This window comes from Fopius arisanus, unplaced genomic scaffold (assembly GCF_000806365.1).
Source record: "Fopius arisanus strain USDA-PBARC FA_bdor unplaced genomic scaffold, ASM80636v1 scaffold00009, whole genome shotgun sequence".
Lineage (NCBI taxonomy): Eukaryota > Metazoa > Arthropoda > Insecta > Hymenoptera > Braconidae > Fopius > Fopius arisanus.
Window position 1 is genome coordinate 503,007 of NW_011887748.1, and position 16,467 is coordinate 519,473.

At 36.2% G+C, this 16,467-nt stretch overlaps 2 protein-coding genes across 2 annotated transcripts; one reads left to right on the forward strand and one right to left on the reverse strand.

Annotated features, from left to right (window-relative positions):
- Window positions 1-3,919: 3,919 nt before the first annotated feature.
- Window positions 3,920-6,067, reverse strand: Cpsf5 (cleavage and polyadenylation specificity factor subunit 5). Its single transcript, XM_011316807.1, has 6 exons — window positions 5,968-6,067; window positions 5,755-5,876; window positions 4,790-4,990; window positions 4,446-4,675; window positions 4,260-4,374; window positions 3,920-4,168 (listed from the first exon to the last, which is right to left on the reverse strand). The coding sequence occupies exons 2-6, from the start codon at window positions 5,871-5,873 to the stop codon at window positions 4,147-4,149; spliced, it is 687 nt and encodes a 228-aa protein (XP_011315109.1). The 5' UTR covers window positions 5,874-5,876; window positions 5,968-6,067; the 3' UTR covers window positions 3,920-4,146.
- Window positions 6,068-6,124: 57 nt separating this feature from the next.
- LOC105274021 (uncharacterized protein DDB_G0283697) lies at window positions 6,125-14,897 on the forward strand. Its single transcript, XM_011316808.1, has 4 exons — window positions 6,125-6,882; window positions 7,273-7,608; window positions 10,907-11,081; window positions 11,258-14,897. Exons 3-4 carry the CDS (start codon window positions 10,939-10,941, stop codon window positions 13,764-13,766), a joined length of 2,652 nt encoding a protein of 883 aa, XP_011315110.1. The 5' UTR covers window positions 6,125-6,882; window positions 7,273-7,608; window positions 10,907-10,938; the 3' UTR covers window positions 13,767-14,897.
- Window positions 14,898-16,467: the final 1,570 nt, after the last annotated feature.

Here is a 16,467-nt window from a genome sequence, read left to right on the forward strand (position 1 = left end):
AAACGACTTTTTGCTGATGAGGTTGAACCGACTCCTCGCACACTTGAATATTCAACGCACCCGGACGCTCGTCAGCATCAATACAACCTGGCAATTAATATTGATTTTATGAAAGCCCCCGTCTAGAGATTTCTTTTTTCTTTTATCTTTGATCATTGCGACCGGGTATAGACCTCTGCACTCCATCGAGAAGAATTCACTCGGGGAAAAAAAATCATTCCTGCCGAGCAAAACAAGCAAATTTTCTGAATCCACCGAGTAATTACTGTTATTACCATGTAATTACTTTGAAATTAAATTATTTCCTTCATTTTTCCTCGGGTTACACTGAAGATGACTTTATGTATCATTCATGACAGGGAAATAACGAATATTCGCGTCACAAATTATTTTTTTAAATTAACAATTTTTATTTTATTATATTTATATTTATTATTATATTATTAGTATTATATTCTCAGGATTTCCGCGTTGTTCAACATTTCCTCATCATCTACGGAAGAAGAATGAATTAAATTAACCACTAATTAACGAAACCATCCACTGTATTATTATTATTACTATTGTTGTTGTTTTTAAAAACTATAATCTCCGAAATCTCGAATTCTGTGCGATAGAAATTTCCCGGGATTTTTTTGCGGATAATTTCCTCAAAAATTCCGTATCCGGAATGAGCATTTATCACCACATGTTTTATCATGCAAAAAAAAAAAAACAGAAAAAGGGATGGAACAAATTGGAGCTGGCAGTAATTTTGAAAAACTATGAGGGGAAGAGATGGGATAAAGGGGCAAAAAATAATAAAAAAAGGAAAAGGGAAACAAAGGAGACGGGAGAAAGCAGATGCAGCGGACGCGACGGGACGCCAGGCGCCCTGGGAGAGTGAAGACGTTGGAGTAATTGGCCCCGTGCTCTCAGTTTCGATTTCGACTCTCGGTATTTCACATGACTGAAGAAGAGGACGTGAAACCGAGGGGCCCAAGCAAAGCCCAAAACAAGAAGTGGTAAGGGAGAAATAAAACTGAACGCTCTTTGGAATTGCGCGAGAAGCCAAACCCACAAGAGACCTCCTGATCTTTTCGCCTTGGCTTCTCCTTTCATTTGCGTTCAACAACCATTTTGGGGATCCACAGGACCATCTCTGTCTGGTTCACCATTCTCTCGTACCTGGTACTCACTTGTATGGCGGCAAAAGGGCTACTGATTACAGACTCTACTGTTGGAAGCACGTCCAGGTCCAGTCTCTTTTACCACATCCCAAAAAGACGCCGTCTTAATAAGACCAATTCAGATATACCGTTTTATTCTGTTATTTTAACACTCGGGTTTTGTTGAAAAAAGATGGAACTCCAGTGAGAATAATATGCCTGTGGAGACCCGGTTCAAGTCGTCATTGAATAGTTCAAGATGTAAATCTTTTCCCATCACTTTTGCTATTTTTTTTTTGCAAATTTTAACCGCAAAATTGATCAGATTTAAATTGCGAATATCACAGCAACATTTATTATTTATTTTTCTTCGTTCTGAATAGATCGGAATTTATCTATATCAATTATCAATTTATTCATTAATTAATTACTGATTGACTTGGATATGACAGTCTATTATTATTTTTAATATCAATTTTATTTTACGGAAAACAATTAATGTTTCCATGAACGTAAGAATTAGAAGAGAATTCACTCTTATAAGTCCTTCAAAAATAATTGGCGAAATGGAAGTCTAAAAATATATAAATACCGAGTATATATCGAGTATATATCGATAAACAATATGCAATAGATTTTCACAAAACAATTAACTTGTGAGTGTTTTCACTTAATTTTTCCCACCCATCACATCTCCCGCGTTTCATTACGCCATCTCATTAGCAACTTCATTAAAATCCCTTATAACTTAACAATGAGTAATTGGAGATGTAAATAACTTAATTACACAGGTGACGGAGCAATCGAAGCGCGAATGGCATGATGTGAATTAAACCGTAAGGTGTATAATTCCTTATACAAATAATCTGTAATTAAAGTTACTACCTGCTAATTGCGCTGAATCGGCAGGGTGAATAGAAATGTCACAATAAACTGCTGGCATTTGCTCATTATTCAGAGGAAACGGTTCATTGAATACATTACATAAACCTGATATCATTTGAGCTCCACTTGAATTTATGTAGGTACCCGAGACTTTTACTTACGATGAGGAAGAAATACCCGCCGATAGTAATAACGAATTAACTGAGAAAGACACTCGTGTGAGCCTCTAATAAAATACAGGTGACTCGATAATAAAATGCATTCTCCAACACTTACTCTTGCCTCATTGTTTTTTTATTCACTTATTTACCTCTTATCCTATTTTATGCTCTTTAACTTTACCTCGGCCTTTCAATTCATCACTCGTGGCACTTTGCCGAACGCAATTTGATAAATAAAGATTATTCAAAGTTGTTCAAAGATACAACAAGAATTTTCATTAGAATCTAAATTAATTGGACTTAGCAGAGAAATTAAATCAGAGGAAATTTTTACAACAAAGTTAATTGAATTTCCTATTTTTCCCTACATTTTTTTTCATAACTTTCGATCACTTTATTAGTAATAACAGAATAATTAATAATTAATTCAATGATCAGGTATTTTAGTGATTTTGCGCGGTCGACAGAAATTTGGAATTTCTGAATAAATAGAACCGACTAATGAAGTTTAAAAAATAATAAATAATGACGTTTTCCCTCATTCTCGCAAATTCTATTTCAAGTTGAAATAAATGAAAAAAAAATAATCGTAAAGTTTGTGATGCTTGGATACCAGATGCGCCGACTCAAGTACTTGGGGTCTGTTCTATAATTTTATAGCATTCACTTTTATCCGGCCCCTAATTAATGGCCCATAAATAACTTGCGACGAGTCGTTAATGGCATGTACACACTCTCAGGACGATCTGCGCGTGCGCTCAAGTACGCGCAGTTTTCTTACCTCTTTCTTCTTCATTTTTTACCTTTTCTCCATTCTTTTCATTCACTTTTTATTTTTTATATGCATCCGCGGCATTGTAAGACCATGGATGTTCGAGCGCAGAATACGTGTGTGCGATACAATCTTTTTGTATGATCTGACTTTACCGCTCTTGAGGCCCTTGTCTTTTTTTTCCATCAAGGGTTTAAAAAATTGTTGTTTTTTTGTCGTTCCAGGGAGAAATTGTGGAATTCACCGTAGACCAAGTTTATCCTGCATTATTTTTTACTAGGAGTGTTTACCCATAACTAATAAATTATAAATTCAAGAATTTCACCCGTCTACGTGATGAATTTCTCTATTACCCCATTATATTAAACATAAACGCAGGAAATATTCTATTAAAATTCCTTGAACGTCATAAATTAATTCACTAAGAAAATTGCAAATAGTAACGGTGCAATTAGCGACAACATTTTAAAGAGATAATTTTGGTGGAGTCAGATTCAATGATTTGATGAGATAAGTTTTTGAATTATAAGTCCAATTTCTAACGCGTATAGCTCCGCTAATTGCCAGGAGAGAAATAAATTAGCGCTCGGCGTTAGGAAGTTTGGCGTGATGAAGGAATTGAAGTGGTAGATTAATTAACTCTAATTAAAATATCAAACATCCCCAAAGAGAGAATTTCGAACTGAATCCCATGAATAAATTCAAACCTTCAGGCTTATTGCAAATTTAAATAATCCGAACTGACTTATAGATTATTTTATTTCAACCCTCTGCGTACCAATGACCAGAAAATCTCTTCTACAACGAAATATATTTAATTCTATAAATGGAAAATATGTAGGAGATTCTCCAATTTTTTTTCCATAGTCGTAGATTCTCACAGATTATTTAATTTCTTACTGAAAACATTAAATTTTATGTACACATTATGCAACAATTAAAATATTATGGTGTGGGCACTGTCAAAATACGATTTTATTCTATTTTATTCTATATAAATGATTATATACTCCATATGCAAAGAGCAGTACAATGTAGCGAAAACATTGTCAACCACGCACGTTCATACATCCACATATTGTACATTTTTTCACACTGTAGTTTTTTTTTCTCTTCTGATTCACTTAAATTAAACACAATTCATCGTAACGTCATCATGATGGAATTTTTATGAGGGAATTCACATGTAAATAAAGTTGAATCTGAAACAAATCCAATAAATTCAATTAAATCCCAGCAATTAATATTTATAATAATATTTTTTCCATTCAATTTGAGACTATTCATGCTCACCGGCACAGGGACTGCGGCAATGACGAAATTATCGGTCCATATCCTTGAGAATAGTCATATAATTCAAAGAGTGGAGCAGCTACTAGTTTATAATTCTTGGGGACAGCGAAAAAGGCTGCAATAAAAAATAATTATCAATATTTTCAAATTTAAAATTGGTACGTATCATTTTCAATTGATAATTACCTTTTTCCTGTAGTTGTACTAGAAATAATCTCTTGTGCTCTTTCGGTTTTGTGACGTGAGGTGGCACGTATGGATATTGCGGGGGTTCAAAATTCGGTCTCCACCAGTTGCCAATCGTGTCTTCTATGAGCCACTCTTGTTTTACTCCGTCCTGACGACCCAAGGCTTCAGTCAAAAGTCGTTTTAAGCCCTCCACCTCGTCCTCACCAGCGTTCAGCTCACCTCCAGGTCTGTGGGAGCAAACGGCATAATTTTAACAGAATTATTTAATCAAAACCCTCGATAGAGTTAAATGAGTTGTTTTCCTGAGTTGAGGAAGTGGCTAGAGTGGAGAGGATACTTACAATTTGAAAAACGTCGTACCCAGTTGGAGTAACAGAACGTGGGGTAATCCGTGCTCGTGAACGAGAAGTACACCCTCTACACTTCGACGCATACCAATTTTATCGAATTCATCTCTCATACGTTGAAATCTAGCTGGAACAGAGGGATCTTTCTCGAACAAGGGTTCCTTCGTTCCAAAGGTGTAATTCTTTAATGGATATCTAGAATTAAAAAATTCTAATTAATATACATCATAGTCCAATTAACAAAAAATTCTAATACAAGGATTATTCTTCCCCGCTCATTTCTCAAACGATTATCTCAATGCTCATTACATGAGGATTAAAATATTTTGAAAGAAGAGATATTCCTTGAGCCAGTAATTATTTGAAAATTTAATCATTCCAGTTTGTTTGCGAGGCATTTTTTAATTATCATGATGTTACGTGCAAAATGTTCACTTTCACGTTTAAATAATAAATCCAACACACAGGAATTTATTAATCACATGATTCAGTGGAATTAACGCAAAATTAATGTTTCCATTGGAAAAGTAACGAGTGTAGCAATTTTTACAAAGAAGAACTAACAATAAATTGTATTGCCTCATTTTTTTTAAGTCTTTAGCTCTAAGTTTGAATGTAAGCATCTCCCACATATTGAATAGTCAAACCATAACAAAATGTGTTTTCACTGCTTGTAAACAGAAAAAATTATCTGAAATGCTCAAATTGGGCTCAATGACATATATTTTAATATCGTTAAGTCCTGTCACGTTCTAGTGTAAACTCCAAAAACCCGACAGAAAGATCTAAATTTTTATCACTTTCGGAGTACACACAAATAGAAGCTCCCGGAAATAAACAGCTTCCAGGCGAATTGAGTCGTCCTTAATATTATTTTTAATAGTGAAGCGGATAAGAAAATATTCCATGAATATTTACTCACAGATGATCCCCAAATAATGAAGAGATGGATTACTTACAAATTCACTGTTCTATTGATGGTGACTGATGGATTGACTACTGGTTTGCCTTCGAATGAGCTATTACTTGCTCGTCTCGGCCAGCCACTGCCCTTAACCTGAGTTGTTGTCATCGCCATTCTCTGTGGTATTATTATATCAATAAAATGGATAAAAATAATTGAACAAGTTCACCAATTTGATAAATAGACTCCAGATATTGGAGATAATTACACCGATGCACCAAAAGCGTCTGCCTCGAAGCAAAACCTCAAGAGTGGAGACCTAAATAGAGAAATCTCTGACCTAGAGGCCAAACGGGCCAAACATATTATCAATAAATTGACAGTGGCGCCAGCTGTCAACTGTCAAACTAAAATCGCCAAGACTTCTGTACCGACGTGACACGGTGACGAGTAATTCTAGATTGTGTCGTTGCTATAAGTCTCTCTACAACAATTACTCCAAAGATTTTCACCGATAATCGACAAGTGTCTTTTAACAAATCCAAATAGAAATAGAAATTGTTTATAAATTGGAAACAAATTGATCCTGCAGCAATAGCCGTGTGAAATTATCTCCGAGTGAGGAAGAAAATGATAAAATAAGAAAATTGATTTGTCAGGGCCAATCCCCATGAGGACAGGCAGATAAATTCATTCTCTCGTTGTTGACGAACTGGAGCGTTAAAAATACGTTTTTTTTTTAAACAAAATTTTCTCTGGATATTATCGTGATTTATTGAATGGAGGATTAGAATGGTTGAGTGCTATTAGTTGTGTTCCATTAGCAAATTCGAAAGCAGTAAAAAAGGGGTTCTCTTGTCCAATCGCAAGGATTGCCCTCTCCCTAGCGTCCCCTTGCCAACAAAATCGGCTATTCTATTGTCCGCCATCTTTGTGATGCTCGTCGTCGTCGGGGTGTCGTCGAAATCATCTCCGATAAAACACAGAGCTACTTTCACACTTGGACGTTAATTTACTGAACTTTTTACTCGATTAACGCGTGGAGATATAAAACAAATGCTACAGAGACATTTTTCTCGTTTGACTGTGTGACAAAGGGAAGTTTCGTTTCATTTTTTTTCATTCGTCACAAGCGGGTTTCATTGCAAGGCTTCACTCCAGTTTCAACGATTTTCTGCGGCTGGTGAGTTTATTAATTATATAAAGTGCGCATCATCCAGAGTTGATTTGTTCAGAATAATTTCCGTTGTCAAATTGGAAAAGATGGTCTTGGGTGAGTTTTTTTAGAGATATCTCCGACACGGAGCGAGATAGTAGAATTTTCGTTATGAACTTTTGTGTAGAGCTAGTTAAGAGGTGGAAAAAAAGTTCTTACGAAAATTTTGCTGTCTCCATTAGTTTCGGAGATATTTATGAAAGACGACGAAGAGATGAGGACTGAGTCTATTTGTTTTGTATCATGTTTTTAATTCATCAATGACGGAGATGCCATGATTTATTAATGCTGAAATATAAATCGAAGAACAACAAGGTACGACAAAACCAAATAGAAAAAAAATGGTGTGTGTTGCAGGATTATAGGCTGAATCGTATTAATTAGGCGCCTCTGATCAAGACCAAGGATAATCAACGTATTGAAAGCGAATTGAAAAGGATAAAATAAAAATTTTGCAAAATATATATGTACACATATATAGATATATGCCAGGTATTTTGACGCGATGCGATGAACAATTTCCGTGTGATTTTGCCATGGGACAGGAGCTTTCTCAACTTCGTCTTTCTGCCAATCAACAAAGCCACGGATCTTCGATAAATTGAATATATCGTCGATTATCTCCTTGCATTAACGCACATTTTAGAACTTCACGCTCGAAGACTGGAAATCCTTTGTCGAGTTCCTGTTAAGGTAATTTTATTCATAAACCTAGTAATGTTCGTGAGGGTATTAATTTAAATTCGAGTAGTGACATTCACTCAGGGGAGTCACTTCATTATTTTTTAAAAACTCAGCGCTAATTGCGGGGGTGCGCCCTTTAATGCAACTTTTTTTGAATAATCTATCAAATCGATCTTTGTTTATTGGATGAGTTTTTTTCGTTGAAAGGTAAGTAGACCGTCCAAAAAAATGTACTTGAGAGGAGAATTACATTTTATTGGTGGCAACAGCTCTCGTTAATCCCGATATTTCTCTATCCCCCTAATCATTTGGAGAGATAATGATTCCAGGGCACTACACGCTCCCTGCACTATTTTTTCTATTAATACTGGAGCACTTCGAATCCAAAGACTATATCGGTCTTTATATATTATAAAAATAAATTGAGATACACCAAAAGTTACTTGTACTTGTTCGGTTACACTAGTCCACAAGTATACCCATTACCTTTTCTTAAAATAAATTCCATCGTGGAGGTAAGTTGAGGCAGCAGATGAAGCAAAAATCGGAATATCGAGGGAACGATAACGAGTATTAAGTAGCAAAGTTTATCTCGATGATCCACTCGTACAATCAAAATTATCACCGAAAATTAACGATCACTGCTGGAAAATTATTCCAGTAGTACTTGACTTTGTCCTTGGAGCAGTCAATCTCAGAAGCAGTTCCACGCTGATGAACGCATTCCATCGTATTCCACTTTATTAAAACGATAATCCAACGACGATAAGACCATACGTGACAGCTGATTCCTAATTATTGAGAGTTGTTTGAAATAATATGTGAATCATTGATATCGAATCGATGAGTCAGTGGTCAATTTTTGAGTAACTTTCAGTTAATTTTATGCTCTTATTCACACACTCTTATTTCCTGATTGTCGAATACTTTTAAAAACGTTGAAGCTTTAATTTTTTGATGAGCTTCCAACAATGCGATCAATTGTTAAGAACATGGAGCCTGGCTGTTTATCCAATGAATCAGTATTGAATTCAATCCAGTTTGAATATGTTTCGTCATCATGCCGAGGCAGAGTTAGATTTTCCACTGCCGGCTTTTCATTGCACGTTCTGCATCAATTTACTCGAGAGCCGCACTGATGTATTCTCGTCATATCTCAGCGTTGGGTCAACATCTCTATTATCGATTTTACTAGGAGGCTGTGGGATAATACCATGGAAAAATGAATTTGTGCACTCTTATGACATCGGAGCACAAGAAAATGATTGAGCTGAGGAGAATTTTTCGGTTTACCTTAACGAGATGATGGATGTCGACTTTGGAATCGTTGCTTTATATTACTGCGGCGGTGAATTATTTTCAATTAATTTTTTGGGAATTTTCATTTATGCGGGAGGTACAGTCAAGGCGTTTTCACGGTTCATGATTTATTACTTCTATTATATTTTTATTATCTTTGTTAGTATAGAAGGAATAGAAGGAACTCTATTTCTCTAATCGAACAATTTTGTTTCAATTGTAATGAGTGAGATAGTCTCGGTGATTGGTGGGGAATCTTAATATATTTTTCATTTTGTTCAAGGTAGTATTAGATTTTTTTTTTCAGACTATCAAATATTTTTTATTGCCTGTAGCAGCAATAGACCCTTCAGGATGCGTCTAATTTGAAAAAAACATTTGTCGTCACTATATTATGCACTTGAAAAAATTCTTGTTTAGAATCGATATTTTTCTCTCGTTAATTATGAAAATTGAATCGAGAATTGCTTGCTTGTGGAAATTATTTATGATGCTTCATGACTAGCATGTAATTTTCTTGACAAAATTACATATCGCCGGGAATAATGTAGTCTCTTAATTTTCTGAGTCACATCATGTTTTGCATTAAGACCTTTTTTGCAGGAACTGCACTCCCCATGCTCAAACGATATAAATATTCAAATGAACTAATTGTACAATCTGAATTGCACATTGCATAATTTAAATTTGTAACTGATTAATTTATTATGCGTTATTCGGCAGGCTTAATTTGAATAGATTTCATGGAAGTAAAATATAAAATCTATTTAACTGTGTACTATTAAATTATTTATTGAACTCTGGATTTATATAAATAAAAATTAAAACTGTAGAAAGCAGTTTGAATAATGTGGGCGTTTAAAAAATTCCGGTGCCAAGATCGTAATGCAAAATTCATGTAGCAAAAATTTAAAAAATGGTGGAAGTCCATTCTGTAGAATAAAGATTTTTTTTTTAGTTCGTTAAACCGAAAAGTAACACATATTTTTCTTTGGGTAATTCTCATCGCAATTAGTACGCATAAATTAATCCGTTGAAACTTTTATTCCGAATTTTCTTCGGAATAATTTAAATCAGCATTTCAATTATGGCAATTTCTTTCTGGAATAATGGTACTATTTTCAGTGAGACAAACTCATTAAAACAGAATTTAAAAAATAGCCTTTACTAGATTTTCTTACTGACAATTTCTCGACGCTCTTTAGTTTGCAGTGATTTACACATCAGGTGAAATCTTTCTCGCATTATTATTATTATTATTATTAATATTATTGTTGCTTTTTTTATTTCAAAACTCGGTCTGGGGGGAATCTCAAGCGATTTATGAATTGAATTCTACTGATTATCCATCGATTCTTCATCCACACAAATAAAATGAAAAACGAGAGTGCAAAATCGACACTTTCAATATTTTTTATTTAATATCAAACTCCATTAGATTATCAATTAATTGGAATAATAATTTTTTCGTCTCGATACTTATACTTCCACCTTTGTAATGAGCCCAAACTATATGCAACTGCTCAATTCTTTCCTGAATAATAAATATTAAACATCCAAACAAAATTTCAATAAAAAATTGTTCACTTCAATAATTCAATGAATCCACATAATTAAAGAATAATCGATAAAACAACGAGTGCAAAAGGTTCGCAAGACACTATCATTTCATCCAGCATTGATCGATATAGTTTCAAGGCGGCTGACATTTGACCTCAGTACAATCTCGTAATTCGTTTAGGAAATGAGACGTTCTAATGCTGTCTGCTTCTCCAGTCGATTGCTGCAATCAAGGACAATGTATACACATAATCATCGATTTCCAAAGAGTAACTCTTAACTTCCCTCTTATAATCTGAGAACGTTCATCCACCAGCTTTTCGTTAACACCCAAAGAGTATCTGAACTGAAATAGGAAATAAAATAAATAAATTCACTAGAAGAAAAGAATACAAGAAAAGACCCCGAAAGTATATTAACAACTGTTGTTACCTCCCTTCGGTTACAGATTATACTCAATTACTCCTACAGCATTCAATAATGAGTGTAATAATCAGACTACAAAACTTGGCATGGTCAGCAAATGCCCTTGACATCCGTCAATTCTTCCGTGGGCTGGGCATCCCCGAGGGTGGTGTCCACATTGTTGGCGGCGAATTGGGCGATGCTTTCATAGCCTTCAGGTAAAGAAATCATCTTGCTGCAGCTATTGGTCCCCTAGTTGTTTCAAATATCTGTCTCTCAAAAAAAAACAACGTATTATGACTCTTCGTTGGTATTGCCTCCCTGAACAATTCCCCCATTTATTTAAAACCGAAACAATCGCCAAAAAAAACAACATGAAATTATTGACCCACAGCACCGACGAAGATGCCCGTCAGGCAATGATGCACGATGGTGGAAAGATCAAAGAGATGAAGATAAAACTTTTGCTAAGTTCCCGTACGGAGATGCAGAAGGTGATTGAAACAGCTAGACAGCAAACCCTATCACTTCAATCATTCATGCAAACACCAGCGGTAGCAGTGCCCCAACAATCAGGAATAGCTCTAGCCAATTCCCAGCAGATCCAGTTGAAATCATCACCAGCGGTTGACTCTAAACGCGATAAAGAGCGTGATAATGAGAGTGATAACGCAAAAGAACGTAAAGACCGTAGGGATCGATCAAGATCACGGGACAGATCGAAATCCCGTGATCGTGACAGAGACAGGGATAGACGTGATCGTGGTAGAGACAGACGTAGACGTGACAGAAGTAGATCCAGAGATCGTGATCGTCGTGATCGTGGTAGACGACGTAGGGATCGTTCACGCTCACGTGATCGCACGCGTTCCCGTGATCGTGATAACAAGAGAAATTCTCACGGTGATAGGCGCAAAGAGGCGCAGGACGATGATAACAGCGAAGTTGTTATTGTTGGGTCATTTCCTAAAGATAAACAGAGTGGCAAAGGGTCGGGTAAAAAGGGTAATGGATCCGGGGGTAATAGTATCGATAATGGAATCTGGGAAGTACCACCGCAAAATCAATTGCCAATGATTCTGGCACCGGGAATTCTTGGCGCTGGAATTGCTGCACTACCGGACGCTGAGAGATCCATCAATTTTCCAACAATTGGACAAACATCTATTATGCAATCAAATCAATTTGGTATCAATGGTATTAATGGGGGTATTCAAACTCCGGGAATTAATTCACTCAGTCTTAACTCATTACCACCGTCACTGGGATTGTCCAGTATTAATTCATTGAATCGCGACAATCAGTGGTCAGGTGATCGGCCACCACGTTTGAGTGATCTGAGATTTCCCAGATCAGCTGGTTTTGACAATTTTCCTCACTTCGGGAGTTCTAATTTCAGGGGCAACTCCAGGGGCAATTCACATTTGCTGAGTAAAATGCAGGAATTGGATGGCAGGAGAAATCCTCATGCTTTTCAAACGAGTTCAACGAATTATGATGGCTTTACTGGCAATTCGGATAGGCCCAAGTCGAGAAATGTTGGTAATGGAGCTAGATTTGATAAATCTGGTGGTCACTGCATCGAGATTCGTAATATGCCCCTGAATGTTACTTATGCTGATGTTCGACATGCATTTCAGGGTATTTACATTCGTAAAGATGGGTTGAAGCTCATTAATGATACTCAAGGTAACCGAGTGGGAATAGCTTACATCAAATTTTTGAAACCCGAGGGTAAAGAATTGGCACTGAGTGTACCGAGATTTGTTCGTGGGTCAGAGGTAGAGGTTTGTTCACTCGATGAATCACTATTCGACAAAGCCGTTGATTCTTACGTACCAGAGCGCGATAAATCAGATGATAATACCGATACAATGACGAGTGATTCACGAAACTCCTGCATCTTACTCGCTGATCTTCCCTCATTCACCAAAGAAGTTGACATCGCCAAGGTATTCGATGAATGTAAAATAAATGATCTCTTCATAACATCGAAAAAAGACTCCAGCGGCACATCCCAGTACATGGCTTATGTACAATTAGCTAGAGCTGATGATGCTAAATCAGCATTAGCTAGCCCAATGAAAATAGGACAAAAATCAATAACAGCGATTTCAATAAGTGATGATAAATTTTCACAAGCTAAACGTAATCATGAACAGGAAACACTCGGTGAGGCTAGTACTCCAGATTGTATTATCATGCGGGGACTACCTTTTCAGGTGATAGAACGTGATATTCAGGATTTTTTCTCGGACATTGGAATTGTACCGCGTAGAATTCACATGATGTTGAACAATCATGGATCACCAGCTGGCGAGTGTTTCTGTGAGTTTGAGAGTGCCGAGGAGGCGGTAAGGGCGACTGGAAAGAGTGGACTCCCAATGGGAAAGAATTTTCCAACGATAGAGCTCGTTGCGAGGAATAAAATGCTGGATACACTGGGCAATGCTGATACACAATTCTCTGAGTCACAGCAACCGTTTCCCCTGCCACTGCAGGATCGCCCGAGATTCTCACCGATGGGTCATCCCCCTAGATTTGGTAATGGTGGCTTTGGCCATCCTAGAGGACCTCCTGGAATTATGCCACTACCTAGGCACATTGCTATGAATCGTCCTGGACCTCCACCCTCACTTGATTATGTCGAGGGCTTCGGCAATCCTGGATGCGTTCTGTCACTTGAGAATGTACCATTCAAGGCTGATATCACTGAGATCATTGAGTTCTTTAGAGATTTTGATGTCAAGAGGGAGAATGTCATTAGGAGGTATAATGAAAAGGGAATGCCCACCGGTGATGCCAGAGTTGCTTTCTCATCACCTAGTGAGGCACAACGAGCTCTCAGGGAACTCAGGCACTGCAAAGTCAGGGACAGAACGATCTACTTGAAACTAGCGTGAATCCATTCGATAGGGGATATGTAAGGGAATTAAATTATTTTTCATACCTTTGTGGATATGAAAGCATCTCGATGAACGAAAGGTTTTAGAGACACCACGGGAATTGATAACTGAGATAAATCCAATCGAATCGTATTTTTATATCGATTTATCTCGAAAACTGACGATTTAGGAACGAAACACCCGAAGACTTTCTTCTAGCTGATTGAATTTCCAGTAGAAATGGTCTTTAGATGTTTTCTCGTAAAATCAACACTTTTTTGAATTCATCGATATTTAATCGCATTGGAAATATTGGATTATCTCAGTTTACGAATTTCCTCGCGAAATTTTCTATGTGGGATATTTATCTCTCGTCTATGAGAAAAAATCCCTTCATGTTGTCTTTGTAATCATTTGTTATCGAAATATTTCCGTAACTGGTAAAAATGGTGGATTTTTGTTATTACGGTTCAATTTGTATAATATAAAACGATTCGTCAGTCGTTTTATGTTGCTCTTACATTTGAGATGTAATCAAGTATTTGTATATAGGGTATAAATTTCCAAATGCAGGGACAAGTGGTGAAGAGATATTTCATTTTAATTCGTTTTATGACAGTGGTCTCAGCGGAGAGAGTGACATCGACGTTACTTCACTGTTTAGAATTTATTTGCACAGCTGACATCATTATTAGTCATAGAAGTACAGGAATAAAAGAATAAAGGAGAAATGAAAGACAATGAGAGGGAGATAGTGGATGCCCAGAGATATCAATTAATTAACTATATTTTGCCTTGATAATTTTTGCGAGACATTTCTTTCTGGATCATTCTCTACTAAATATGTATCATATTTAGGCATATGTAATTGTGAATTATTGAACGAGCACTGGGAGTAGGATAAATTTATTCATCGATTGTAAAAATATGATAATTTAATGATTGACCTATTTTGTTATTTTCTACACCTGTTTAACATAATAACAGAAGTTACCCGTTTAATGGAGCGAGAATATAATGGAAAACTCATCCCTTTGGATTGTAATCGATCGTTAGATTAAGAAAGTAAATATGATAAATGAGTGAATGAGTGTATCTGGAGTAATACAAGAAGGCCTTGGTTACTTGAATAAAAATTTATATTTGAGACATCAATCGTTCACTTTACTATCCCAAATTTTTCCCAAATTAATCATTTAAACTGTTTTATGGACAATATGATATATATGATAAATATGAGAAATTAAATTATCCAGTGACATTTTTCCTTTATATTTTTAATATTCTGTTGTCAATTTCTCAAGTAACTAGCAAAATAATGACAAAATCGTGTTGCTTATCTCGTTTTCCCTATCACTCCGTTCCATAAATAATCTCAACGATTATATTCTCGAGCGATAGAGGATCCCATTGATTACACGAGAAGTAAAGAATTTTATTTGACTCAGCCATTGCCATGAATTTTTTACAATCTCCCAGTGTTATTTCATTTCTCTTCCTCCCCTTAAAGCTTAATCTCAACGATGGCGCAAGACAGTGTCTATTGATAATGAAATATCCGCATATCGTATTTACCCACATCTCAGGGTTTTATCGACTATCCGCAGAGGCTTTAAAAAAATTGATACATCAATTGACAAAGATTAGCAATGAAAATAAATGATGGGAGATTAAGAAAAAAGGTGGAATCAGTGCTCCAGATGAGAGGAGGTCAGATGCATTGACTCATCGGTTATTTTTGGAGAGGAACTTTTGCGAAGCTGAGAAATCCCTTTGGGTGGTCGAAACTGTACACAATATGTGGTTTAACGATGAATCCGGGATGGAGGTGGATGTGTATCCTGGTGGGGAACATATTGCGTCGCCGCCCCCGCTGTCCTCCTCTGATCAACTTGTGCTCAATGCCTGGAACCAGCTGGAACGACCTCAGAGAAAATAAAAAAAAATACTCGGTTACGAAATTCAGGGTCTTTGTTAATGCAGCCACATGTGTACGTGTTTTTAACACACTCAAATCGGAATGCCTTTTGTATTCGTTTGGAATTAACAGATCGTCTATGTTATACTGGCGCCAGTATTTTTCAACTGTTCATTTCTCTTCTCACTATGAAACTTACGGTTGCAGTCATTTTTATCGTTTTTATCAATTGACCCAACTTAGTAAAACGTTTATAATTCCCTGGGAATTGGTTTAAACGTTTGTTGGAGTCATTTCACTCTCGAAAAGACTGGTGAGAGTTGTTGATGAAACCAGAATAAAGAAATTTGGAGAGTACTTTTTTCATCGAAATGCGAAAGGATTGATTATCTGATCAATCCTCTAACTGATAATAATATTCATTCATTTAGTAAAAAAATTTATGACAAATTGTATTTCATTTTCTATATCTTGAAGATAGAGCTAGAGAAAGCACCAGATAAATTTAGTATCGACGAGGAGATCGATAGGAAATCGATTTAGTTAAAAAAGCTCTCTATAAAAATTTTCCGATTTTCTCTGGATCCAGAGATATCCCTTTCAATCTCGTCTAAACAATCGATCGATTCATTCCTCTTGACTTGCTCATCTACGAAATCTAAATAATTAAAAATTAATTTTCGTAGAAAGTTCTAGTTTTTTATATATTTACGAAGATATTTGCATATAATTTCGGCCTCATTAGCATCCCAACCGATTTTAAAGATCGACCTAGAGCAATTACTAGATAAATTCAAATGT